The sequence below is a fragment of the Peromyscus californicus genome, unplaced genomic scaffold, assembly GCF_007827085.1.
Source record: "Peromyscus californicus insignis strain IS unplaced genomic scaffold, ASM782708v3 Scaffold_5__1_contigs__length_169319896, whole genome shotgun sequence".
NCBI lineage: Eukaryota > Metazoa > Chordata > Mammalia > Rodentia > Cricetidae > Peromyscus > Peromyscus californicus.
This window is the reverse complement of record NW_026294573.1, coordinates 92,287,446-92,312,623: the sequence shown is the minus strand read 5'-3', so window position 1 is coordinate 92,312,623 and position 25,178 is coordinate 92,287,446. Positions and strand designations below refer to the sequence as shown.

Sequence of the window (25,178 nt, the reverse complement as noted above, 5' to 3'; positions counted from 1 at the left end):
ACACGACCCAGGCGTTTTATAATTCCCCACCCGTACGGCTCTCAACTCCAACGCTACTTAAAGTAAAACTGAGTAGCTTAACAAACAAATTCACATCTTCGGTCAAGGGGAAACTGACTTTCCAGTGAGATTCTCACAAACCCTCCTCCACCGCCGTGTTAATGTGTGAGTTACTTTTCAAGCCGGAATCAAAACAAAGAGATTGCTGTTCAGATAAAATATTATAGGTTTATTTAAAACTTATTTCTCACCTTGAGTATGCAAAATACAAACTCCACAAAATGTTCATTTTTTTACTTTGTAGTTTACAAATATACAAAATAGAAGTTTGCTTAAATTTATATTACATATTTATTAAGGCAAGGAACTATATAGAAAAACACATCTGTTCTGCTTAAAGGCATACTTGGGAATAAACCATTGTACAAATTATTGCACATCTGAAACCACAGTGCATAACAGACTGTCTGCATAAAAATGTTATAGAATAAACCAGGTATATTTACCTGACTTAGGTCATAAATGTAGATCGGAAGACAAAAATAGATTTTCCTTGTCAAAGTATGCAGCAGTTGGAGAACTTTGGCTCCCGCATTTGGTACCTTTAGAACCACGACTCACCAAGCACCATCATTTAGGCTATTAGAACATGTTCTGTACCTGAATCGCTTCCTCTTCCTCTGACATAATAATGGCTTTTTAGAAGGCAAAGAGCATACAAGGTGATCTTTACATGTATATTGCATCATCGAAACACAATTCAAGGGAATTCTGGCCTCCCCTCCCCCAACTCATTGATCTAATGTATACCCTGATATCCACAACTTCCAGTCACCCCTCGGCATTTTGTAAGTCCAGGCATGTTCAAGTTGGATTTGATATTGGAATGATAGAAGATCCAGTCTCAGACCCCATCTGTTCTGTGATTTTTTTCTTTGTTTTTGGTTTTTTTGTTTCTTTTTTTTTTCTTTTTTCTTTTTTTTTGTCTCTTGGACTCTTCCTTTCTCCTGATTATCATTCACAAGCTGACTGGCTGGGAACTTGACCATGATTGTAGCGCTTGCCAGCTGGGCTCCTCCCCTCGTGGGAAGACGGTGTGAAAGGTTAAAAAAAATACTGAACTCTCTCCTGGCAGTGTGGGTCATATCCACTGTGTGGGATTTAAAAGTGCCTCTTCATGTGTAAGGCAAGGTGGTCCGACCTGGAAAAGGCCCTGTCACACTTCTGGCACTGGAAGGGACGGTGCCCTGTGTGTTTGCGGTAGTGTCTGGTCAGTTCATCAGAGCGGGCGAATTTCCACCCACAGCCGTCCCAGTCACAGTGGTAAGGTTTCTCACCTGTCGAGGGAAAGAGAGAAAGGGATGCTAAAGCCAGGGCTGGAACGGAGAATTAGGCCCTTTAAAAACTAGAGGCCAGAGAGTAAACCAACTTCCGGTGCACACTACACCCTCTCTCAAAAACATCCAGGCATGTCTTTATGACACTGAAGGGCCATACTGAAATGCAGATGATAAGAATGCGCATGAGCATGAGCTTAAACTCCTGAACAGTAGTTAGCAACAAAACAACGCAAACACCCACTTAATCTCCATTTCCACAGGGCCCATGTTTCCATTCTTTTGAACCTAGCCAGTGTTGGAAAAGGACTGGGAAATGACTGGCAGTTATCTCTGCCCAAACCCAAAGTATCTCACCTCATTACACTGTGTCCAAAATGCCACCAGTGCCTAATTTCCTCTGCAGCGTCAACCCAGTCGTTTTCATAACACATCTAGAAGACTTTACCCACTTAATGGCTACCTTTAAGTTTTTGTCATTTTGAGACTGGGGCTCTTGACCAGGCTGGCCTTAAAGATCAACTGATCCGTTCAACTCGATCTCTTTGGTGTTTCTAACTACAAAATTGAGTGTCACCACACCCAGCTTGCAGGGACAACTTTAAACCATACCCAGCTTGTACTGGCAGTTTTAAACCAGAATCCCCAGCAATCACAACCATTAGTTCTTGGAACGTAAAGCCAACTAACCTAATTATTTTAAAAGACCAGAATAGAGCTAAGGGCGCACAGATCTAAGGAGAGGAGGGAACGGCTATGAAAATAAGCTACAACATTTAAAACTTTTCTTTTAAAGGTACCGTAGTTTTGCATTGCAAAGTACAGCTTCTCCATTGCCAAGCTAGGAGGGGCAGGTATCCACAGGAAACTCCCTATCTTTTAAAGGCCCGGTGAGAAACTGCACATTCAGGCAGCAGATAGCATCCATCAAGCAAAAGGCTTCTGGGCAAAAACACAGGCGCCTGTTTGCTGCCCTCCTCTGTGATCCAGGAGATGGAGAAGAGATACACCCCAGCACCCAAGAAAGCCCTAAGGAGTCCACCGCCATCCTATGAGCAGACAGGCACCAACCCTCCTCCACAGCGCCGGTCCCCTTACCTGTGTGAGTTCGAAGGTGTGCCTTGAGATGAGAACTCTTCGTATAGGTTTTGCCACAGCCTGCGTAGTCGCAAGTGTGGGTGGCCGTTCTTTTCCGGGGCCAAGACCTTCTTCCCCTCTTTGGCTTGGGCTCCTCTGGCAGGCAGGAACCCGGTGGCATGAGCTCTAGGGGTAAAGAAAGCAGGGGGTCAACTTCATTCTCAAGACTCTCTTGAGAACCTCCCAGGAGCAAAATTCCCCAGCAGAGGCTCTCTCTACCGATCCCTTCCCCCACTGACCTTGGTAATGGAGAGACGAGACTTGAGTCTGCATCTGGTCTGGCAGGAAAGGAGGGTAGTTGGGCCCTGGATGGGGATGGAATCCTGGCGGAAGAGGCAGGCCAGGGTGACAGTCCCTGCTGTTCAGCAGTTCCTCGGGACTCATTGTAGGGGTAGTCCTGGTGGGGAGCTGCCGCCCCAGGGGGAAGTCGTGTGTGCTGGGCCGGTGCCCGTTGCTGAGCTGGGGTCCAGCGCCCAAGTGGGTCTCTAGGGACCGGCCGACTGTGCAGGAGGAGACGGACTCTTGCTTAATCTTGGGGCACATGCGCGGCGGGCCACCGCTGTAGGGCGCCACCACCACAGGGTGGCTGCCGTCCGGGCTGCCTTTGCTAACACTGATGACCGTCGGGCTGCTGTACTCGCTGCCAGGGGTGCTCAGCGACGCCTTCAGCACAAACTTGCCCATCAGCCCGCCACCTGGCGGCTGAGGTTGCTGTGGCGGAATGTACACAGGGTCCAACTCGGGCCGCAGGAGCTCGGCCACGAAGCCGCCCGAAGGGCTCACGTCATTGATGTCCGCCAGGTTGAAGGGGGCCGTGGGAGGTGGCGCAGACTCGCGGGGGTAGAGGAGCCCCCCGCCTGTGTTGCCGGCAGCCACGCCCGGGTCACCTCCGGCCCGGATCGGGTAGCTGAAGCTGCAGGTGGAGGGCGCGCTGGCAGGGCCGCTGCTCGCCGGGGAGGACGAGGATGAAGCTGAGGCCGAGGAGGTCACAGTGGCGGCTACAGATTCCTGGTGGGATAACGAGTTGGAGAGGATAAAGTCTAGGTCCAGGAGATCGTTGAACTCCTCGGTCTCCCTCCGGGGTAGGAGGGCTGGGTTGTTACTGCTGCAAGCTGCGCCAGCTCCACCACTCTCCAGGTCTGTGGCCACCGTCGCCGCCAGGTCGTAGGGGCGGCCGGGAAGTGGGGGATGTCGCTTCATGTGAGAGAGCTCCTCTCGCCAGCGCTGCCGAGGGCAGAGGGAGAGAGAAGCGGTTAGTTGTAGCCCCCTGTTGCCACCTCTACTATTGACTTGGTGGGTGAAGCCCACCAGCACCCACCCATGCCATAGGAACTGGACAGGACAGGAAAGCAGCTCTAGGGACTCCAGGTGCCGGCGTTGGCAATCTCAGCCAACACCCGGGTAAGAGGCGGCACGTCGGTTCCACCTCAAACTAGTGCCGCACCTCCGCCAGCCGAATTCTCTTCCCCGCCAGATCCCCGAGACGCTCCAGCCGCCCACAGGATTGGGACACTAGGGCACTGTGGCTTTCTCCGTATGCCCCATAGCCACCCGGCCGCCTACGCGCTAAAGCTCACTCGGGCCCAGAGGGTCTCGAGAATTGGTCACCCATGGCTCGCGTGCGCCCACCCCACGGCCCGGACGCCCGGAGACCAGCGAGGAACCGCTGTGCGCCCCTGGCGGTACCGCAGTGCCGGGACCACACGCACTTCAGGCCGACTCAAGGGCCGAGGAGCCACCCAGGGAAGGCTGCAGAGTCCCGACGGAGGGCAATCCCTGTCCTAGGCAGGGGCTCTTTGTGACCCCTGGATCCCGCCCATCCACCCCATCCCGTCCGCAGAAATCTACCGGGCACTAGCGCGACACTCACGTTATTCGGGGCACCTGCTGGACGCAGTGTCTTCTCCCTTCCCGCCGGGCCAGACGCGAACGTGGAGAAGGACGGGAGCAGAGCGTCGCTGACAGCCATGTCAGACTCGCCAGGTGGCTGCCTGCGGGCCGGGCGGGGCGCACAGGGACCGGGAGTCAGGGGCCACCCTGGCCACCGCTCCGAGGTTTCCCACCAGTCCTCACCCCCTTCTGTTCCCCAAAGCCCAGCATCTCACCTACCTCATTAATGTGGGGGCCCAGAAGGTCCTCCGGAGTCCGAAGAAGAGAGAGGGGTAACCAGAACCCCAAAGTCAACGAAGATTAAAAACAACTTTAGAAACGAAACCCCAAACCAAAACCCTCAAATTGCCCGAGATCCTTCTTCTTTGGATTCAATATAAACCGGAGATGTCTTTTTAAAAAAGTTCCTTTGTATACAAAAATGCTTAGAAAAGTTGTAAACTCTTATAAAAATAGACAATCAGCAAGGCAAATAAGTAGGTCCGATGGCCGGGCTGCACGCTCTTGGACTCAGCAGTGTCCCCCACCGTTGTCGCGGCCACTGTGGCTGTCGGCGGCTCAGGGTCTGTGGTCCGGGCGGTGGGCGGGCGGCGCCGCCAGGTGAGAATGGCCGCGGTGGCGCGGAACTGCGAGCTGGGCGGTGGCGCGGGGTGCGGAGTCCTGGGGGCTGCGCCGGGTGCGCGCGGCCATGGGCGCGGGTCACGGGCGGGTGGCTGGGTGGGGGGCCAGAGGGGCGGGGAGGGGCACTCGGCGGCTCCCGGTGCCGCCGCCGCCCGCCACCGCCTCTGCTCCCCGCGCGCCCGGAGCCGCGCTCGCTCTCTCGGCCGGGGAACTGCCGGCGGCCGCCGCGCGCTTCTTACTTATAACTTCTCGCTCCCTCGCTCCCCGCCTCCTCCCCGTGGCGCGCGGGGCTCCGCCGCCAGGCCCCGCCCCCTGCCTTTCTTCTCCCCGCCTCCCGCAGCCCCCCCCAGCGCGTTGCCATGGCAGCTAAATAAACAAACTCCGCGCACGTGGGGGCGGGGGCGAGGGAGGGGCACGGGCGGGGCGGGGCCGGGCCGTGACGCCAGCCAGGCAGCTGGCGGGCTGGAGCCGTGCTGACGCCGGCGGCGGTGGCGGCGACGACGGCTTCGGCGCTGGGATCCCGGCGTGGCTTCCGTGGCCGCGCGACTTAGGGTCCTCTGCGCGGCCACGGTCGGTTCCCTGGACTCGAAAGCCCTGCCACGGGAACCCTGACAGGGACGGGGTTCGGGGGCGAAGGCGGCGGCGCGCCCCTACTCCTGCTCGCGGTTGCGCTTGTTGAGTCGTCTGCGCACCCAAGAGCGCGATTATCCGCGTGACTCATCCAGCCCGCCCTCCCTTGCATACGCACGCAGAGGCCGGGCTGTGTCGGCGCTGGGCCTGGCCTGGCGCGGGTGCCCGTGGGGCCTTCTGCAGGGTGGGGGTAAAGGCCGGGTGGTGGGGGGCTAGGAGTTTCAGAAGCTCCGAGGAGGGTACGGCGTCTGCTACGGCGGAAAAAGGCCGGGATCGGGCACGTAGTTACAGTTTTGACACTGGAAGGGACAAGGAAGGGAGTGAAAGGGTTCCAGATTTGCTTGCCCGGAGTGGGAGCGCGGGGAGGAATCGAGGCGCGGAGATACCTTTCACCAGGGATCTCAAAGCTCTTTACAAGCTACGCACTCGCACTCTCAGTTTGAAGATGAGAAAAGTGAGTCATAAAGACGTGAAGCGGCGAGGTAAAGGTCATAGGACAACTCGCTCCCTTTAGTTTAGGTTCCGAGCTGGCCAGCCCACTCAAAGGGACTTCGCTGGGAGGTGACCCTGCGCTGGGAAGCGGAGCACTGCGGTGGGACCTAGGTCTCCAAAAATGACACCCCAGGCCCTTCACCGGGAGGGGAAAAGGCAATCGGTCTTTATTTCAGTCTTATAACTCCTTCCCATCCTCACTACCTTCTTAGTGCGTGATCAGTAATTTTCCAGCCGGGAAATGTTTTCGCCCTCATCTCTACAAACAGTACTTAAAAAAAAAAAAGAAAGAAAAGAAAACACACACACACACACACACACACACACACACACACACACACACACACCACACACAAACCCAAAACGTGTGGTGTGCAGTATCACTGGCTAACGTAGACTAGGTGTTTACTTTGGATTGGGGAGCGCGGAGTGGGCTCCGCCGCCCTCACGGTTGAATCCCCTCACTCCCGGCCGAGTCAGCTGAGGGCGGGGGTTCGGGTAGTGACTGATGGAAGAAAGGGACTCAGGACAGGCAGCGTGGGCACTCGCTCCTCTCGTGCGTGCCACGTCCTCTCTCGTTTCACCTGCTGGAGTCCCGGAATCCTGGGACCTGTTTTAGTTTTCTTCGGAATATTTGTCATCCTGAATTTTCCGCTTCTGGCCGACCACAGAAGCGTTCTTGGAATGTGTCTCGTCCCAATGAAATGAGGCTGCCCAGTCTGTAAAAGGGAGATTCAAGTTGGGCGCCTTTGAGGAGCGACTCTCCATTCTTTCTCTTGGTTTTAAAATACAGAGGGCTGATGGGAGGGCTTTAGGGATAGGGGGTGGGGAAGAGCACCAGACTTCGCCTGGAAAAGGAGCGAAGTCTCATGTGACCTGGAGGGGTTCAACCCCACTCCCAGGGGACTAGGCCAGTTTGACTCTGAGCACATTACTTTTTCCAACAAAAGAACAACAAAAGAACACCTGTTCCCACCCCGCACCGTCATTGTGATGGCAAGAACGACGTGGAACGCTAGGATTGAGCACGGAAAGTGAGCCAATTTAAAGCCAAGGTCCCAAACCCTTGATGAACTTGGAGGAGCCTCTGCTTGACGGCCGCCACCCTTAGGATGTAAACACGTCAGTCAGGGCTTGGAATTTACGACTTGGGTAGTCAGTCAGGGCTCTAGGTGGTTTCAGCTCCGTTTTTATTTACCTAGGACAGTAGCCCTTCCCCCTCGGAAGCCCTCACCAGTAAACCACCACAATGAAAAAACATTTCACAGATGAATTGGAAAGCCACTATTATTATGTCATATAATCAAGGCAAGACTCTGAAACTCATCTGAAAAAGATGAAGTTTCCCAACAGCTTTCTGGAGGATAAAAGCCAGCAAGGCAACTCTCGGGTTATTCTGGTGATTGCATCATAAGAGGAAATCTGTATATTCATCCCAGATTTCTGAAAGAGCTATGAAGTTCCAGCTGAGAACTCACCTCCTTTCAAGGCAGGTGCCCGGGTGTGACAGCAGGGTTATGACCCTCCCTCTCTTCAAAACAGGTAGGGCCAGAAGAGTTAAATCCCTGCCCTATATAATTTATAAACATGAGGCTGTGTAAACCTTTGATGACTAAATTGCACTCTAAAATAATAATAATAGAAGACACCCTTTAAAGAAGAATTAAATACTGGTGACTTTATTTCAGCAAACTCATATTACAAGTTTTGTGGTATGGAAGTTAATTATTGATGTCCTTGGAGCTTTAAAATAATTTTTTTTTTTCCAGCACAAACTGCAGTAGTTGGCAGATGAGGTGATGGGAATGGCCAGTGCGGGGTGGGGGTTGGGGGGGGGGTGGCGAGGGGTGAATGCCCAGCTGTAGAGTAGTGTGAGAGGTGGAGATGACTGTGTGGGTGTTTCAAGTACTCCAAACCATAGCAGGGCACAGGTCTCGGCACATGGAGTACCCGGGCACCTGTACCCTGGCTGAGTTTTCTGCACATAGGTGCCAGCAGGACTCAAGGTATTTTTTAAAACTGATGTAAAGAGTCTCAGTGTTGCCCAATCTGGTCTGGAACTTACTATACAGCCCAGCCAGGCCTTGAACTTACTACAGTCCTGCCTCCTCCGCCTCAGGAGTGCTGGGCTTATAGGCACCAGTCACCAAGCCAGCAAAACCTGCTTTTTTTTGTTTGTTTGTTTTATTTTGTTGTGTTTTGTTTTTGGTACTGGGAGTTGAATACTGGGCCTCACATGAGCAAGGTGAGCACTCTGCCACTGAGCTAGATCCCTGGGTTAATAGCTGTTTGTTCTTAAAGGCAAAAGGAAGGGGTGGCTTTCAGGGCCCAAGTGACTGCTGTCAAATCTCAACTGTGAGGACTTGAATCCTTGAAAGGTCTTCTTCAGTTTCTGAGCCTGTCTTGTCAAGGCTACCCACATTTAAGTGTCACCATCTGACTGTTTTTGAGACTTGGTCTTGCCATGTTTCCCAGGCTGGCCTTGAACTTCCGGGATCGAGCATTCCTCCTCCCTTAAGCTCTTGAGTGTCCGGAATTGCAGGCATGTACCACCAAGCCCATCATGCTTGGCGTGACCTTCAGACTTCTGCAGAGGTTAAGAAAGTGGGTTTCAAAAGTTGGGCATGACGGTACATGCTTGTAATCCTGATTGGAAGGCTGAGGCAGGAGTATCTAAAATTCAAGGCCAGACTGACTTTCACAGTTAAATGTTGTCTTAGGAGGTGTGTGTGTGTGTGTGTGTGTGTGTGTGTGTGTGTGTGTAGGGGGGATGGCTTTAACATTACATTTTCTAATAGAACTTTGCTGGTTTGTAGCTTGGCAACTGACCTCACTTTGCCCATTTCCTTTTTTTTTAATTAAGAGATTTTCTATTTATTTTACATACCAACCACAGATTCCCCCCCCCCCCCCTCAACCCACTCCCCTTTCCTGCTTCTTCCAAGGCAAGGTCTTCCATGGGGAGTCAGCACAGCCTGGTACATTTCTATAAAATGGGGATATTAATAGCAGCCACTTCTTGGAGTAATAAGGATTTAATTAGATCATCTAAAGAAGTGAGCTCAAGTCTTGACACTCAGGACTGAATAGGTTTTAATATTACCAGTTTTTTCCAGGCACCATTCATTTCAGATAGATGGGGACCATTGTTTTATCCACTGCTGTATGTCCAGTTGCTCATTTAGTACCTGTCTAACACATGGTTGTGCTCTGAGTATTGCTGAATGAATGAGTCATGCACTTTCCCATTGTGAACAGTCTATTAACAGGAAAGCTGCTCTTTCAGCTCTCAACTACAGGCTCATTAGCCATCCCCCTTCAAAGTCAGTCTGCTCAGACTCTTACAGCTTCTGTCTTCCCCAGTTGCCTGTGGTGAAACCTGGATTTCCTTCAAGTTCTTGCTCACCTTGTCCTAAGCACGCAAGCATCCACAGAGATTGGCAAATTAGATTCCTAAATCGCTCCGCTGTTTTCCAGCTTCCTGGCTACCTTGGTTCAGCTTTTAGTCATGGCTCCAGGTTGGCCCCCTTTTCCTTTTTGAGTCGCGAGTGTTATGTATGTATCCCAGGCTGGCCTTCTGGAACTCTCTAGGTAGCAGAGATAGAAAAGGGTGACCTTGAACTTCCGACCTACCTACTGACACCTGAGTGAAGGGAGTATAGGGGTACACCACGAGACTGCTTTATGCTTATTTGGTGCTAATAATAGAACCCAGGGCTTCATGTGTAGTAGGCAAGCACTCTACCAATTGAGCTATGTCCCAAGCCTTGTCAACAGACATCTTTGCCTAGAGAAGCAAGACCTAACTGCTTACCCCTGGCTAGACCAAATGCTTCCTACTCTGGCCCTAGATAAACTTTCCAGAATCCTCTCTAGCGACTAGACCAAGATCCTTAAGTCTCAACTCTCAACCCATGAATCTGTGATGCCCGTTTTTTTTTTTATCAGGTGTTTTTCCTGTCAGGAATATCCTCTGTGCTGGGCTCTAATCATAGTCAAAACCCAAAATTGTTATTTAAAAAAAATGGTTTCATCCATTTCTTTTCCATATTACTTAATTCATCCACTTTACTTTTTATTATTTATTTCCTTGTTTATTATGTGTGGCACACACAGAGAACCCAGAGGAAAACTTTCCAGTGTTGGGTCTTTCCTTCTAGCATTTAGGTCTCAGGGATTGAACTCAGGGTGCCTGACTCGGAGGCTAGCCCCTCGCACTCTGAGCCGTCACTGGTCTCCAGTTCTCATCTTATTCATACCTTTCTCTCAAGTCCAGTGTTGTAAGGGTGGGACTTAATTTTTCATCCCTTTTATTCCTCCACCCACTTTTTTTCCTTTTGTAAAGTTCTGTGGCTGAGAAAGAAAAATTAAAATCCTTGACTCTGTTTTCCCAAAGCAGCTGGCCGAGGCGAGTGAGCAGCCGGGGCCCAGCCATTGTACTAAAGCAAACTTGAAAACACAAACAGAAATAACCAAAACCCAAACCAAAACCAAATGGAGAGAGTCGACTCTCTTCTGTAGCCAAATTCATTGCCTTTCAAAACCCAGAACTTTGGATATTGAAGTTTTTAGAGCAGAAAATGAATCACAGACATTTAAGAATCAATTCTCAGAAATTTAATTAAAATCTCTTTCGTGAACTCTTAGGTTTGATCACTTAAGTTGCATTCTTAGTACACACACACACACACACACACACACACACACACACACACACACACACGAGGTCCAGAACGTCCTTTAAGCTATTTACAGAGGAAATCTAAAATTAATAAGATTGCCAATTATTTTAAAGACGTTAATGTTTTGTTTTGTTCTTGATGCAAGTTCTTGTTCCGGAGCACAGGCTGCCCTCAAACTCATGGCAATCCCCCTGCCTCAGCCTGGATGACAGTGCTGAGATTACAGGCGGAGTTACTTACTATGTCCTATTTTAGTTTCTTATTTTTTCCGTATTCTGTTCTTTGAGATAGGGTCTCACTATGTAGCCCTGGCTGGCCTGGAACTCAGTAGGTAGACCAGGCTGGCCCCAAACTTACCATGGTCCTCCTGCCTTTCTTCCCAGTGTTGATAATGTAGGTCTGTCCTACTGTGCCTGGCTAGGTTTCTTATTCTTACTGTCAACAAAGAAGAAAATATCTTTTAAGAGTAGTACATTGCAATAAAAGTTCTCTTAAGAAATTAAGGGCTATTATAAGCCATTATTAACCATATGATTTTTTTTATAAGCACACAAGAAGAATCCCACTGGATACAATATTCATTTATAACATTTAAAAGTTGATGAGCTGAACAGGTGCAGTGGTACAAGCCTGGAATCCCAACACTTAGGAGGTGGAGGCAGGAGGATCAGGGATTCAAAGTCCTCAGTGACAGGGGCCTATTTGCAGAAAACAAAAGACTAAAGGGAAAAAATGAGTTGAATGTGTGTGTGTTTGTGTGATGTGTGATGTGTGTGTGTGTGTGTGTGTGTGTGTTTGCGGCCCTAAGAAGATTAAAAAGAAAATTGGAATTTATCCTTCCCCCAGTCCACCAATAGGGGAGAACTGACCTACTGTCCAAGAGTTTACTTTTTACAGGTGAGAGCTTTGGTACCTGGATTATTTGCTGGAGACACTCACCTTTCTGAGGAACACACAGTTTCCTGCTGTCTATCATATTGGAGATATTTTTTTTTGCATTAGGCAAAGTGTAGGATTTAGGAATGAACTGACAGTGAATGCTTCACACCCTGAGAAATGCAAACAAGAACCAAGTCGCTCTGTGTTTAATTTTCTTCTCAGTTTGTGGGCCAGAGGATAGGTTCTTTTTGCCAATATGGCTTTATGTCCTCTGAGCCATGGAAATGAATTTTTTTTAAATAAACAATACATTTGATTGCTCCGGTTGTTCTTTTCTTTCACATTGTGTTTGTTAATCAATTTTAATGTCCTGGCTTGTGGGAAGAGTGCTGGAAAGCTGTCTAAAGCCAGTGTTCAGAAAGGAGAAACGGAAGGCCAAGAGAACTTTCTAGTAGTGCTTTTGCATGCTGTTGTATTTGATGCATGTGAGTCAATAACTCAATCTAGATGCATGTATATATATATATATATATATATATATATATATATATATATATATATATATATAAAATCAGGAACGACCAAAATCATCTTTGAAGAGGAAGCCCCTGGCATTGGTACCTAATCTTGAGAAATTCCCAACATCACGGTAGATATTTAAGGAGGTAATCTATTCAGAGTGAACTCAGTCTGTGGAGTCAGTTACTGATGCATTTTTCTGGTTGCTAAATTTAACAGGGTTTTCAGCCAAGCCAAGCGTTGTGGGAAACATTGAAATGTTGAATTCGCTGTTCAGATGTTTCATTCAGCAAGCTCAGTGTTCTGTTAGAACAGAAACTCATTTGGGCACCTTTCAAGACAAAACAGTATCTTTGATTTATCCAAGTACAGATTATCGTATCTTGAATTTGATTCTTTGAACCATTTTGCTGTAACTTATTTGGGGGGTGGGGGTGGGACTTGTCAGAGTTCACTGGGCTATGGAAGATGGAAGAATGGTCGGAAGTGAAAGCATGCCAAGATGGCTGGGGAAATTCATGAATCTTCGTAAATCCACCCAAGGATTTAGCCTGAAACCTTGATGACCTTTAGCACTCTGACCACATAGTAGCAGTACATTTAACTGTGAGATGGGTCATGAATATATATCTGCTTCACAGGCTGTTGTGAACATTAAGTGACATATCAGACATGAAAGGCGCCATTAATATTACTTTTGCCCCTCAATCAATGAGACTTGACACAGTTAATTCCTTTTGCAGTACCCAACACTGGGCCATGATGCATTGTTTTGGTTCAAAGATTGGAATGCCTTGTCTCCCAGTTGTGGTCCTCCTGCCAGCATCACTGCAGATGATGCAGCCATCTAGGACCAGGTTGGCCTAAATTTCACAGAAGCTTTTTTAAGCGGGGCCAGTTGCAAACTGAGATTCATACTAAGTGGGTTGGTTTCACAACGGGCGAAGGCCTGTGCTTTTCTTTGTTTTTGTTTTGTTAAATCCAGAAGACAGTGACGTTGAGCTATACAAGCTAAGAGCTAGCTAGACCTATTGGTACACTTCTGTAATCCCAGAACTCCAGAGGTGGAGGCAGGAGGATCAAGAGTTCAGGGTCATCTGCTAAATAGCAAGTGGAGAGCTGCCTAGGCTGCATGAGATCAGGCCTGAGGGAGGGGGTGCTGGGCTATGGCTCAGCTGGAAGAACACTGATATCCAAGGATGTATGTATCCAAGGATGACCTGGAACTAGCATGTATCCAAGGATGACCTTGAACTCCTGATTTTCCTGCTTCTACCTCCCAGGTGCTGAGATCCCAGATGTACACCGCTGTGCCTCGTTCTAAATATATTTGAGTGAAGATCTGGCTGGCACTGAACTCACTCTGTTGCTCTGGCAGGCTTTGAACATTTTATCCTCTGGTCTGAAATTCTCAAGTAGCTGCCAGCCTGGGAAAGTTGACTTACATAGGTTTTCATGGTTTTTTTTCAGGGTTGAAATTGAACCCAGGCCCTCACACGCGATAGGCGAGCACTCCACCACTGAGCTGCGCCCCTTACCCCTTGATATAGGGTTTTCAATCAGTAGTTTCCTTTTCATCCCCCACCTGCTTCTCACTTTCCAAGTTGCTGACCACTGTTCCACAGGAGCCCTTCAGGGGTCCCTGACTCAGTCTCTTCCTTTCCAGCTTTCTCTGACGTAAGTCTGTGCTCATCCCTCTGTCGGTACAGCTCCCTCTTACTCTGACTTGTCCTTGGATTCCTTCCTAGTCATGTTCAGAGAGATCCAGAATGTCAGAAAACATTTATGGATTAGACCAGCTTAGCAAAAGTCCTTTGCTTCTTTTAGCATTTAAGAGTAATTTTTTTTTGGGGGGGGGGGAGTCTTACTTGAAAAAGTAACGCCTGGGAATTTTTGTTTCTTTGAAAAAAAAATCAACCAATGCATGTGTGTTTTAATCAAAATTCCCACCTATCACCTATCCAGATATGGCCACATTGAATAGATTTCTATGTAAATTTTCAGAGTTCCTGTATCAGTATGTATTGGAAATTTTTAATTTTTTTGAAACAGGGTATTCCTACATAGCCCAAGCTGGCCTGGAACTCAGTATTTAGCTCAGGCTGGTCTCAAAGTCAAGATCTTTTGTCTCACCCTCCTGAGTACAGGGATTAGAGTGATTTTTGAGACAGGGTCTTACTATGTATCCCAAGATGGCTTTGAACTTGCACAAACTCTCCTGCCAATGCTTACAAAGTGCTAAGATTACTGGCATGCCCCGCCACACTTCTCCGAGCCCGAATCTGGCTTCTCTTCTTTCTTTTTCCCTCTCTCCTCCTGCCTTTCCTCCTTCCTGCCAGGGATCTACTCATGACAGGCAAGTGCTCTCCCACCCACCCACCGGAGCCTCCTCCCCTCGTCCCATCCATTAGTTGGTTTGCATGCTGCCCAGGACTACATGTTATGATCTCTCTCTGTATTGTGGTTTACATCTGAATTGTCAGCAATAGATCAAAGTTTCGAGTTCTTGGTTCCCAGCCTATGACATTGTTTTGGAGGCTCTGGAGCCTGGCTGGCAGTGATGGGTCGTTAGGGGTGGGCCTGTGCACATTGCACCGTTTTCTGGTTGAGCCCCTGCCAGATCTTGGCTGTGTGAGTAGCCATCAGCACAAGCTCCTCGAACCCTGGACTGGGCTGCCACTTCACCTTCCCACTGTGGAGGACAGAAATCTCAGAAACTGTGATCCCAAATCAACCTTTCCTTCCTTACGTTATATCTGCCTGGCAGTTTGGTCCCAGCAACACAGATCTACTAGCATCTGCACAGATAAGCATTCAGGTTACTCAGACCTTTATGACAGTAAGCTTGGACTTCTTCCCAGCCCTGGAAAAGGTACCAAGTTAGAATGGAACTGGAGTACCCCTGCCCTAGCCCATACAAACAGATTCAGGGGCCTGGTGAGCAGAGGGTACCCACTCTTTGCTGGCAGGGCCGGCATGAGAAAGCCGGTGTCTCAACTCTTGTCCGAGCTCAGGCATCAGACAGCAGTGATGGAGGAAGCCGTGGCACATGCTTCTGGGAGTCCCCTTCCCCCCTACGTCAGCACATGGGCGAGCAAGCCTTCTCCGGGGGCCTTCTCAGAGCCTGAATCTGCCTAGGCAGCTGGCATTCATCATACCCACAACAACCCCGCACAGTGGATATTATCCAAGTTTGCAGAAGTGGGGAAACTGGAAATGAAATATCAGTCATTTCCAGTTCATCCTGAGACAAATCCAGCACTGGGATGTTCACGCACCCACGGACTGTGCAGGTTAGAGTCTGGGCAGGGAGAGTCTCATGGGTCCGACTAGTCTCCCCTCCGCAGGTAAGGGACAGATTTCCTGGGAGCACCAAAGACATTCTGATGACCCCCTCTCCCACCTGTACCCTAGTTCAGTCATAAGAATCAGCATAAGCAACATGTCATGACTGTGTGCTATTGACTCGGGATCTTGGTTTCTCAGGCGAGGGCTACAGCTGAACATAGTCCTCTGCTGGCTGAACCCCTGTTCTGGAATGTCTGAGCTGTCCAGCATGGCCAGTGTGTAAATGTCAAGTAAACATCAAATTCAAGTGCAATCTAACCATTGTCCTGGAACTGTTTGCTTTAGATATAATAGTTAGCAGGAAGAGGAGAAGGAGAGGCAGGGAGAGAATGTCACTCCGTAAAGCAAAACATGAACATGGTGGACCCTCCCTCTGCCAACGTGTTGAAAAGATCATCAAATAAATAAAAAGCCAGCACTCTGCGCTGCAAAACTAAGTGTGTTTCTTAGCTTGTAAAAAAAAAAAAATTAGATGAGGGAACATTTTCCAGTCAATCACACTACAACAAGTCATCCTGTTGAATTTGTGACTCACAGGCTCACAGTGTCAATAGACAGCCGAGCAAGCCCAGAGTTATGACTTCACTGGCGGATGAAGCAGAAGTGGGGATGAGGCAGAGCCAGCCTTGAACAGGCTTCTAGCTCTGACATGAAATAGCCAAGGAAACACAGAACACCGGGTAATCACATCTATTGTTCCTGTTTGTTTCTTGCTCGTCTCCTAGGAAAGAACTAATTTAAATTTGACTTCATCCATTTCTGTCTTAAACATAGAGGCTGTGGACCTTACCCAGGCTACAACTGATGGGGTGTCTCTTTTTCCTGTGCTCTATACATAAAGTCCATTTCTTTTATCCTCATAGCAATCCTAGGAAGTAGAAATGTGTGTATTATTTTCTTTTACTTTGTTATCATTGTTGTTGTTGTTATGATTTTATTTTTTGAGACAGAGTCTCATGTAGCCCAGGCTAGCCTTAAACTCAATATGTAGCCCAGGATGACCTTGAACTTCTGATCTTCTTGCCTCTACCTCCTGAGTGCTGGGATTGTACAGGTGTGTACTGCCTATAACTCATTTATGTGATGCTGGGAATAGGACTCAGGGCTTTGTACAGGTCGGGCATGTACTCTACCAACTAAGCCATAACTCAAAGCCTTAATTTTATGTTTTTGTAGTGCTAGGAATTGGACCTAGGGCCTCATGTCTTCTAGGTTAGTGCCCTATTATTGAATGATGTCCCTAGCCTTTTGTGTTATTTAATAGGTAAGAATATTGAGGCCAATTATAGGCTAGGTAACTTTGCAAGCTTCCGACTAATGATTTTAACCCATCCATCTCTGGCTTCAATATCTACTGTGTGATCTTATTGTTTGCCTTTTATATTTTAATATTGACTCTCATAGAGCCCAGCTTGGTCTTGAACTCTTGATCCTCTTACCTCTACCTCCTGCGTGCTGGGATCATAAGTGTATGCCACCAAGCCCAGCTTTCTGTGAGCCAAAACACAAGCTTAGGTACTGGGGTTTCCCAAATGAATAAGACATACTTCCTGCCTTCAAGCAGCTCGTGGACCAGCCAAAATGCTCTTGGAATTTAAGATAGCTGTGCCATGATTGCGTTAGATTGCAGGAAAGCCAGTTCAGATGAAAGGAAAAAATAGTACCAGGAGACCAGCTGCTCATTTGCAGATGTCTCAGGAATGCCTGTGGGGATAGAAAAACCACAAAGAGATAATAGACCATGGACCAGTGTATGGGGGCAGAAACCACTGACCTGAAAACAAGGCTTCAGTCACTCAGCGGCTGGATGTCCTGGGAAGCAGGGAGAAGCTTAATATTGGCTTTTGTCTCCCCACAGAGCTGCTATGTACAGAGCTGGGGCTTGGCTGCTGAGTGGGAAGGCCTGGACTCTAGTCTGGACTTGGCTGCTCCACATGAGCTTGGGTCAGTCCTCTGATGAGCTGGCACGGTGGAAGAGGGAGATGGAGCAAGTCTAAGGCTCGTGATGGTGTGGATGAATGGATGAGTTCTGGACCGCTGGTCTGGCTGGCCCCAGCCGAGGCATTCCCAAGGTAAGAAATGAAGAGTGGTAGACGTGCTGACTCTCAGGATTGCAGCACGAGTTCGCCTCCGCTCCTTCCTCTTCCTCCTCCTCTCCAGGGTCTCACTGTGCAGACCAGGTTGAAACCCTCCTTCCTTAGCCTCCCAAGTCCTTGGACTTAAAGCATGTGCCATGCTCTGGGGCTTTTTGAGACAGGCAGATCTCAAACTATTTTAAGGACGACCTTGATTTTCGATCCCTTTGTCTCCATCCCTGGAGTGCTGTGATTGCAGACATGTAGAACCATGCCTGGTTTGCGAGCTACCGGGGGGAGAACCCAGGGCTATATGTAGGTGAGGCAGACACTGTACCAGCTGAGCTAGAGCCTCAGCCTCCCTTAACTCTCTTTGCAGCTGTGCTGAAGACCAAGGCAGAAAGTATCTTTGAGACCGACGCAGTGGCTTAACCTGCAAACCCAGCTTGCGGGAGGCTGAGGCAGGAAGACCACCCTGAGTTTGAGGCTAGCCTGCCATGGAGTGAGACCTCACCTTAGATACAAGACAATAGAGAAAGACCAAATGAACATCTGTGTGTGATCGTTTTAAAAACCTGGTTGTCTGCCTGGACAAACCCAGTGCGGAGTGGCTTTCCCTTCATTTAATATAGCATTACTCCTTTCATCTTACTTTCCACGGTCTCCGCGCTCTCCAGATTCCGAGAAGTTGTCAGCGTATGTGACGTCACAGTCGTCCCAGTTCTCTCAGAGATTTATTCCCCTGGCTGGGAAGTTTCTTTTTTTTTATTTTATAATTTAATTTAATTTTACATATCAGCCATGGATTCCCCTGTCCTCCCTCCTCCCAGCCCACCCCTCATTCCCATCTCCTTCAGGGCAAGGACTCCCTTAGGGACTCAGCTCAGCCTGGTAGATTCAGTCGAGGCAGGTCCAGTCCCCTCCTCCCTTCACCCAGGCTGAGCAAAGTGTCCCTGCAAAGGACAGGGTCAACTCTCTCCTTGTGTATAGTTTTAAAAATTTTATTTTGGCTGGGTATTGCTGGTCAAACCTTTACCAGGTCCTGAAAGTAAGGGTGCTCCATTTACCATTCTGAATTTCCCCCTGCTTGTTGGCAAACCTTGCATTTCCATTGTAATATGCCTGAAAAAACAAACAGGAGATTTTACAGCCGTCTTTGTGCCAAGCATCCACCCCCTCAATGAACTATACAAGAGTCTAAGAGCTAAGAGGCTGACTGCACATGGGTGTATAAAACAAATCGATTCCTTGATTTATGAAATCGGTTTAGGGAGCACCATCCACGTGTGTGGCCTGGGCTGGACATTGAGAAGAAATATCAGCATACATGAGGATGCAATCCTAACCCACAGGGAGCTGAAAGTAATCAAATAATCACAAAAAACGCAAACAAACTGTAATAAAATAACTGCTGGTTTCGAGGATGCAGTGTTACCCATCTTTCTGTTAGTGTAACAAAATACGATAACCAAGAAGAAAGAAGCCGTGTTTGAGCTGTGGATTTAGAGGTCTGAGTTCATGCTAATTTGACCCATTTGTTCTTGGGTCTGTTGAGGCAGTATGCCATGGAAGAAACAGTAGGAGAAGTTGCTCACCTCATGGAAGCCAAGAGACAGAGGGAAAGAGGAAAGGCTAGGCACAACTCTCCCTGAAAGGTCATGTTCCAGTGGCCTTAGATGTCTTTTTTTTTTTTTTTTGAGTTAAGTCCAGGTTAGCCTCAAAATCATTATGTAGCTCAGGTTGCCCTCAAGTGTACTATCTCAGCCTCCACATACTAAGATTATAGGCTTGAGCCACCACATCTCAAATAGATCAAAGGAACTGGCCGAGGCACAGCACTATATTTCCAGCTCTGAGTCTGTGGTTTTCTTGTTTGTTTCGTCCCAAGGACTTGGATTTTCTTTTTGCTTCCCATTCATCTATCAGACAACTGCTAAATGCCTATAGAAGGAACTCTGCTGTATGGTGAGAAGTCCAGAGCAGAACATGAATGATATAAGTTGTGTTGCCAAGAAGTGGAGTCTACACCAGGGATCTGGAAAAGAGAAGTGCTTTGAGAGTCCATCTCACTCCAGGCACAATGAGTATCATCAAGAAGATATGGACCATGAATGCTGGGAAAGATATGGGGAAAGAAGAACTCTTATTTGTTGCTGGTAGGAGTGTAAAGTTGAGCAGCCACTGTGAAACTCAGCATGGATGGGCCTCAAAAATGGAAAACAGAATGATCATATGCCCAAGCTATTTAAGGTATTGGGTTAATACCTTAAAACTCTTAAGTCGATATATCACAGGTACTTGTGTGCTGGTGTTTGCAGCTGCTGTTCATATAGCCAGGAGATGGAACCAACCTAGATGCCCATCAACAGAGGAGTGAATACAGGAATTTTATATATAAAGGAAAGTTAAATTTATGACAGCAGGAAAATGGATGGAACTGGAAATTATGTTAAGTGAAATAAGCCAGTCTCAGAAAGACAAATGTGAATGTTTTCTCTCATATGTTGAACCTATTTAAAATTATATGTAGCAGGGTGTGTGTGTGTGTGTGTGTGTGTGTGTGTGTGTGTGTGTGTGTGTGTATTTACATGTGTGTTTGTAGATCATGAAACTAGAAAGAAAATCATGAATGAGGAGGAAAGGAGAGTATAGAGAGGGTGATGGAGTACACGTAATTGAAAAGTAGACCAATGGCAGGCAGAAAGGAGACCCATGGGAAGAGAGGAGGGTCTGTGAGAGTGGAGAGTGGGGGAGGAGATGATGGAGAACGAAGTGCTAAGATAATTATATGTGAAGATGCCATGATGAAACCCAGTGCTTTGTATTCTAACTTAAAATATTAAAAAGCAAAAACAAAACAGTAGGTAAGGGGCCTTGCTACCAAGCCCGATGACTTCCAACCACTGAACCCCCTGGGCAGAAAGAGACAACTGACTACCTAGGTTGTCCTCTGATCTCTACATGTGCAGTAGGCTTCATGTCTGTAATCTTAGTACTGAGGAGGCTGAGGCAGAATTGCCATGAGTTCAAGACCAGGATGGGCTACAGTGTGAGGTTCAGATTAATGTGGGTCACACATTGAGACCCTATTTCAAAACAGAACACCAAAACCAAACAACAACAGCAGCAACACACACACATACACACACACACACACACACACACACACACACACACACACACACACACACACACCCCTTGATTGCCACTACTAGTCTTAATCGCCACTACTTAGACCTGTTCTACAGGAGCAGCCATGGACAACTTATTATTTTACTATGACTTGCTGTTAGGGCTTCAAAATGACTCATAAAGAATGTATTTTCTTTTCCTTTATAAAGGTAACAATGTGGGAATAGAAAACCAAGCCCTTTAAACCAAAAATAAAGAGAAAGAAGGAAGGAAGAAATGGAGTTACCACAGGACAGGGCTGCCATGACTGACTGTCAAATCTGTCCCTCAGCTTCCTGGCAGCCGGGACAGAAAAGGAACAAATCCTGCCCCAGTACTCATCAGAAGGGAAGAAGTCCATGGTTATTTGAGTCCTTTAAACCCCATGCTCAGTTCTCACCTGGAAGCCCACATAAGGACATTGATAGACACAATAATTAATGTTTTTGGCAAGAGCTTTACCGCAAATGCCAATTTTTGTCTGCCATTTCGTGTGCAGGCCTTTAATTAAGGTCAAGGGCTTAGCACGGAGGCAGACATCGGTGAGGGCTTGGCTACCCTGGTTCAACAACTGACTGCAACACAATGCGGGCTGGGAATAAAGGGCTGGTTAGCACTACAAGCAAGGTGGAGCAGGAGCTCAGAGGATCGTGCAGTTATCTCTGAGTTGGGATGTGAAGCAAGCTCTAAGGACGGAGGCAGCCATTGGGACTCCATGACTAGGAGTCAACATGGAGGAGGTTGGGGGAGGGGCAGTCTAGGCTTGGTGCACAAGTGCAGGGCCTTGTGAAATGGAAATGCTTGGCCCGTTTGGAGAATGTCAAGCTGTCTGGAGTCGAGAGAAAGATGATAATAAGACTTCCATTAGATGAGTTGGGTTTGCCACTTGGACATTTTCTGGTCCTTCCAAGACAACTTTTTTGTTGAGTTAAGCGAAAATGAATGAGAATCAGATGGACCACATTTCTCTTGAATACACACGGGCTTAACAATGAAGGGGGAGAAAGAACTTGACAGAATGCGTCCTGGCTTCTGCCAAACCCAAAGTATTTGAGGAATCACACAGGACGCAGCTCGAACCCAGACACATGCCCGGATTCTCCACCTCCTAATTGCAGCTGCAGCCGGTTACTACGATGAATTGTGTCCATGAACATGGGGTCTGAGTGAGGGGCGTGTTAGAGAGAGTGACTGCTGTGGGGTGGTGAGCTGGCTTCCCCCTCCAGGAACCGGTTCATTGCCTTGCAGGGAAAGAGAGTGGGCCAATGCGTAGTTTCTTAAGCTATTGAATCCAGCTCGCTTGTGGAGAACAATTAAAATCTGTTATTTAACGTCATTGTATCGTGTGTGGAAAGAATTCAGCTTCTCTTGTTTCCTACCTCGGGTATACAAAGGGGAAGAAATATGCTTTGTCTCAGGGTCTGTTCACCCAGATGGGTACCCAAGGGGAGAAGGGGAGGGGAAGAGAGCAAGACCCTACTGTGCTGTGTATTCGAATTCTGAACTCTTGGCTAGAAGACCATGGGTGTTTGAAAACTAGAAGGAGCCTGAGACCTGGAGAAGTTAACTGATTTGTCACTTGACTACAGCTGGTCATTTTGGAGTAGGAACTCAAAACTAGAGCTCTGATTCTACCGCTGTTTTTCTTCTTTTTTTTAAGGAAGGGTCTCATGAGGCTCAGGCTGGCCTCAAACTTGCTGTGTCGTTCTTCTCATCCTCCTGCCTCTGATTCTCAAGTACCAGCAGCCCAGGCACACACCACCTTGCTTGGCTGATGTGGTTTGAGGCTGAAACCCAGGGCTCTGTGCATGCTTGGCAAGTACTTCTACCAGCTAAGCTGTGCCCCCAGCCCCATGATTATTCTTCTTCATAGAAAGCACATTTCCTTTTAGCTATACTTAGGAACTAAAAAGAAAAGTGAAACATTTCCTTCTAAATATTTTTAAAGATGCAGTCTCATGATGCCCGGGCTGGTCTCTAACTTGCCATGACCTCTTGATCCTCCTGAACTCCACCTTCCAAGTTCTGGGATTGTAGGTGTACATCACCCCGTGTGTGTGTGTGTGTGTGTGTGTGTGCGCGCGCGCGCATGTGTGTGCATCCTTGTGTCTCTGCCTTCCCAGTGCTGAAATTGCAGCGGTGTGCCACCCCACCAACCTTCTTTGTGAACAGACATTTGGTGAGTGCTCAGTGGTGACAACAGGCATGGACACCCTCTGGCATCTGCGCAGACCTGTTCTGAGGGACTGCCGTGCAGCCTGTGTGGCCTCAGTGCTTGGCAACCGAGGAGCAAACAGTGGCTGGAATGGATGCGAGAGAGGTAAGGAACAGCAGAACCGAGGAGGAAGGCTTCGCTTAAGGGGAGGCCTTGGGAGGGCTTTGAACTACAAAAGGTGGTTGGCTGCCTGGATCTGCAGCTGAAGGAGGCAAGAGAAAGACCCGTGGATGGGCAGTTGGAATGGGACAGTGAGCCTGGAGGTTGGTTTGGGAAAGCGCATGTGGTGGTGGACATAGTTGAGGGAAAAGCAAGCAAGTGGCAGATAGCTCAGGGTCTCGGGTTCCACATGAAGACTGGTTGGGCTTGATGGTCTTCACATACCAATGGCCATGAAAGCCCATTGTCCTGAAATTAAAATCTCCCTGACCACTTCTTCCTCCTCCTTTTTTTTTTTCTTTTTTCCTGAGACAGGGTCTAGCTATCTAAAGCTGGCTGGCGTGGAACTCACTTTGCAGACTCGTCTGGCCTCTAACTTGCCCCTTTCCCTCCTTCCTCTGGTTTCCACTATGGCCAACGTGAAATTGCTGAAGTGCCGGGGAAGCCTTGTGTCTGTCTTCCTAACAGTCTTTCCTTCATACATGGCATGTGTGTGTGGAGTCTGTATTTAATACAGTCAAGGCGACATGCTCAATGAGCCATGAGCTTCAGAATCCCGCACATTTCTGTGTGTCCTCTCTCCCTCAAGAATCAGGAGATTCTGTCTGATGAGGAGAGTCTTTAGCAGCTCTGCAGCTAGGAGGCCTCAATAAAGACCATGCTGATACAGTGGGGATACATAGCCTTATGATCTAAAGCAAATCCTGGGAAAACTGTAGACCGTGGACAGAGAACATGCCTACCAGGCCCCTCTGCCTGAGGTACCCAGACCCTGTCAGCATGCCCAAGGTCTTCCTCTCACATCTGTTCCTCAGTTTCTGCTTCCTTCCTGACTGCCTTTTACCTTTTTGCTTGTACGTCTCACTCTGTAACCCAGGCTGATGTCTTGAACTCAAGGTGTTTTTTTTACTCCACTATTGGGATTATAGGTGTGATTTACCACACATGACCTTGACAACACTGTCAACCATTCAGTCTGATGAATCTTACTTTCCCAGTCATTCTTTCATTATTTCTTTTTCACAGGGTCTCATGTAGGCCAGCCTGGCTTGAGTACTCTGTATAACCAAGGATGACCTTGAACTCTTGATCCCCGGCTTCTATGTCTCAGGTTCTGGTGAAGTAGGCAAGCATAGACGGTAGCTTAGGTAACCTGGTAGCTTTTATTATTTTATTTTTTCTTTTATTGAAAATTGATGTTTTTGTCATACAATACATTCTGGTTATGGTTTCTGCTCCCTCTATTTCCCCCAATGCCTCCCTACCTCCCCTCCCATCTGGATCCACCCTCTTTCTCTCTTTAGAAAACAAACAAGCTTCTGAGGGATAATAAATAAAACAAAAAAGATAAAACAAACCCAAATACAAACAGGACAAAACAAACAGAAGGAAAAGAGCCTAAGAAAAGGCACAGTAACCGGATATAGACACACAGACCCACTCATTCACACAGTCAAGAATCCCATAGAAACACAAAACCGGAAGCCATAATATACATACAAAGTACCTGTAGGGTAAAAAAGGAGAAAAAATACAAATAAAAAAATAATAAAAAAAAGATAAACTTAAAAAAAAGAAAAAAAGCCCTGACAAAGTATTATGAGACAAAGTAACTCCAAAGATGCCATTAAGTTCATTTTGTTGGCCGTCTACTGCTGGCCTGCAGCCTACCCTTAAAAGTAGTTTCCCAAGTGAGACTCCCTTGAAGAAAGCTACATTTTTATTTGCAAGAGGTTATCAACTGGAGAAGGCTTCTGGGTTAGGAATGTGGACGCGTGTCCACTTCTCCTTTCAGCTCTAGGTTCCCATCTGGTGCAGACCAATGCGGGCCCTGTGCATGCTGCCACGGTCTCTGTGAGTGCCTGTGTGTGTCAGGCCTGTCACAAAGTCCAGAGATCTCTGTTCCCTGGGTGTCTTCAGTCCCCTCTGGTTCTTATAGTCTTTCTGCCTCCCTCCCCGAGCCCCGAGGAAGGTATTTAATAGACACATCCTGTTAGGGCTGAGTGTTCCACACTCTCTCACT

General features: G+C 48.0%; 1 protein-coding gene across 1 annotated transcript; it reads right to left on the bottom strand.

Annotated features, from left to right (window-relative positions):
• Positions 1 to 208: 208 nt before the first annotated feature.
• On the bottom strand, positions 209 to 5,094 carry Klf4 (KLF transcription factor 4). Its single transcript, XM_052716014.1, has 5 exons — positions 4,584 to 5,094; positions 4,345 to 4,465; positions 2,714 to 3,698; positions 2,436 to 2,600; positions 209 to 1,337 (listed from the first exon to the last, which is right to left on the bottom strand). Exons 1-5 carry the CDS (start codon positions 4,586 to 4,588, stop codon positions 1,162 to 1,164), a joined length of 1,452 nt encoding a protein of 483 aa, XP_052571974.1. The 5' UTR covers positions 4,589 to 5,094; the 3' UTR covers positions 209 to 1,161.
• Between the last annotated feature and the right edge of the window lie 20,084 nt (positions 5,095 to 25,178).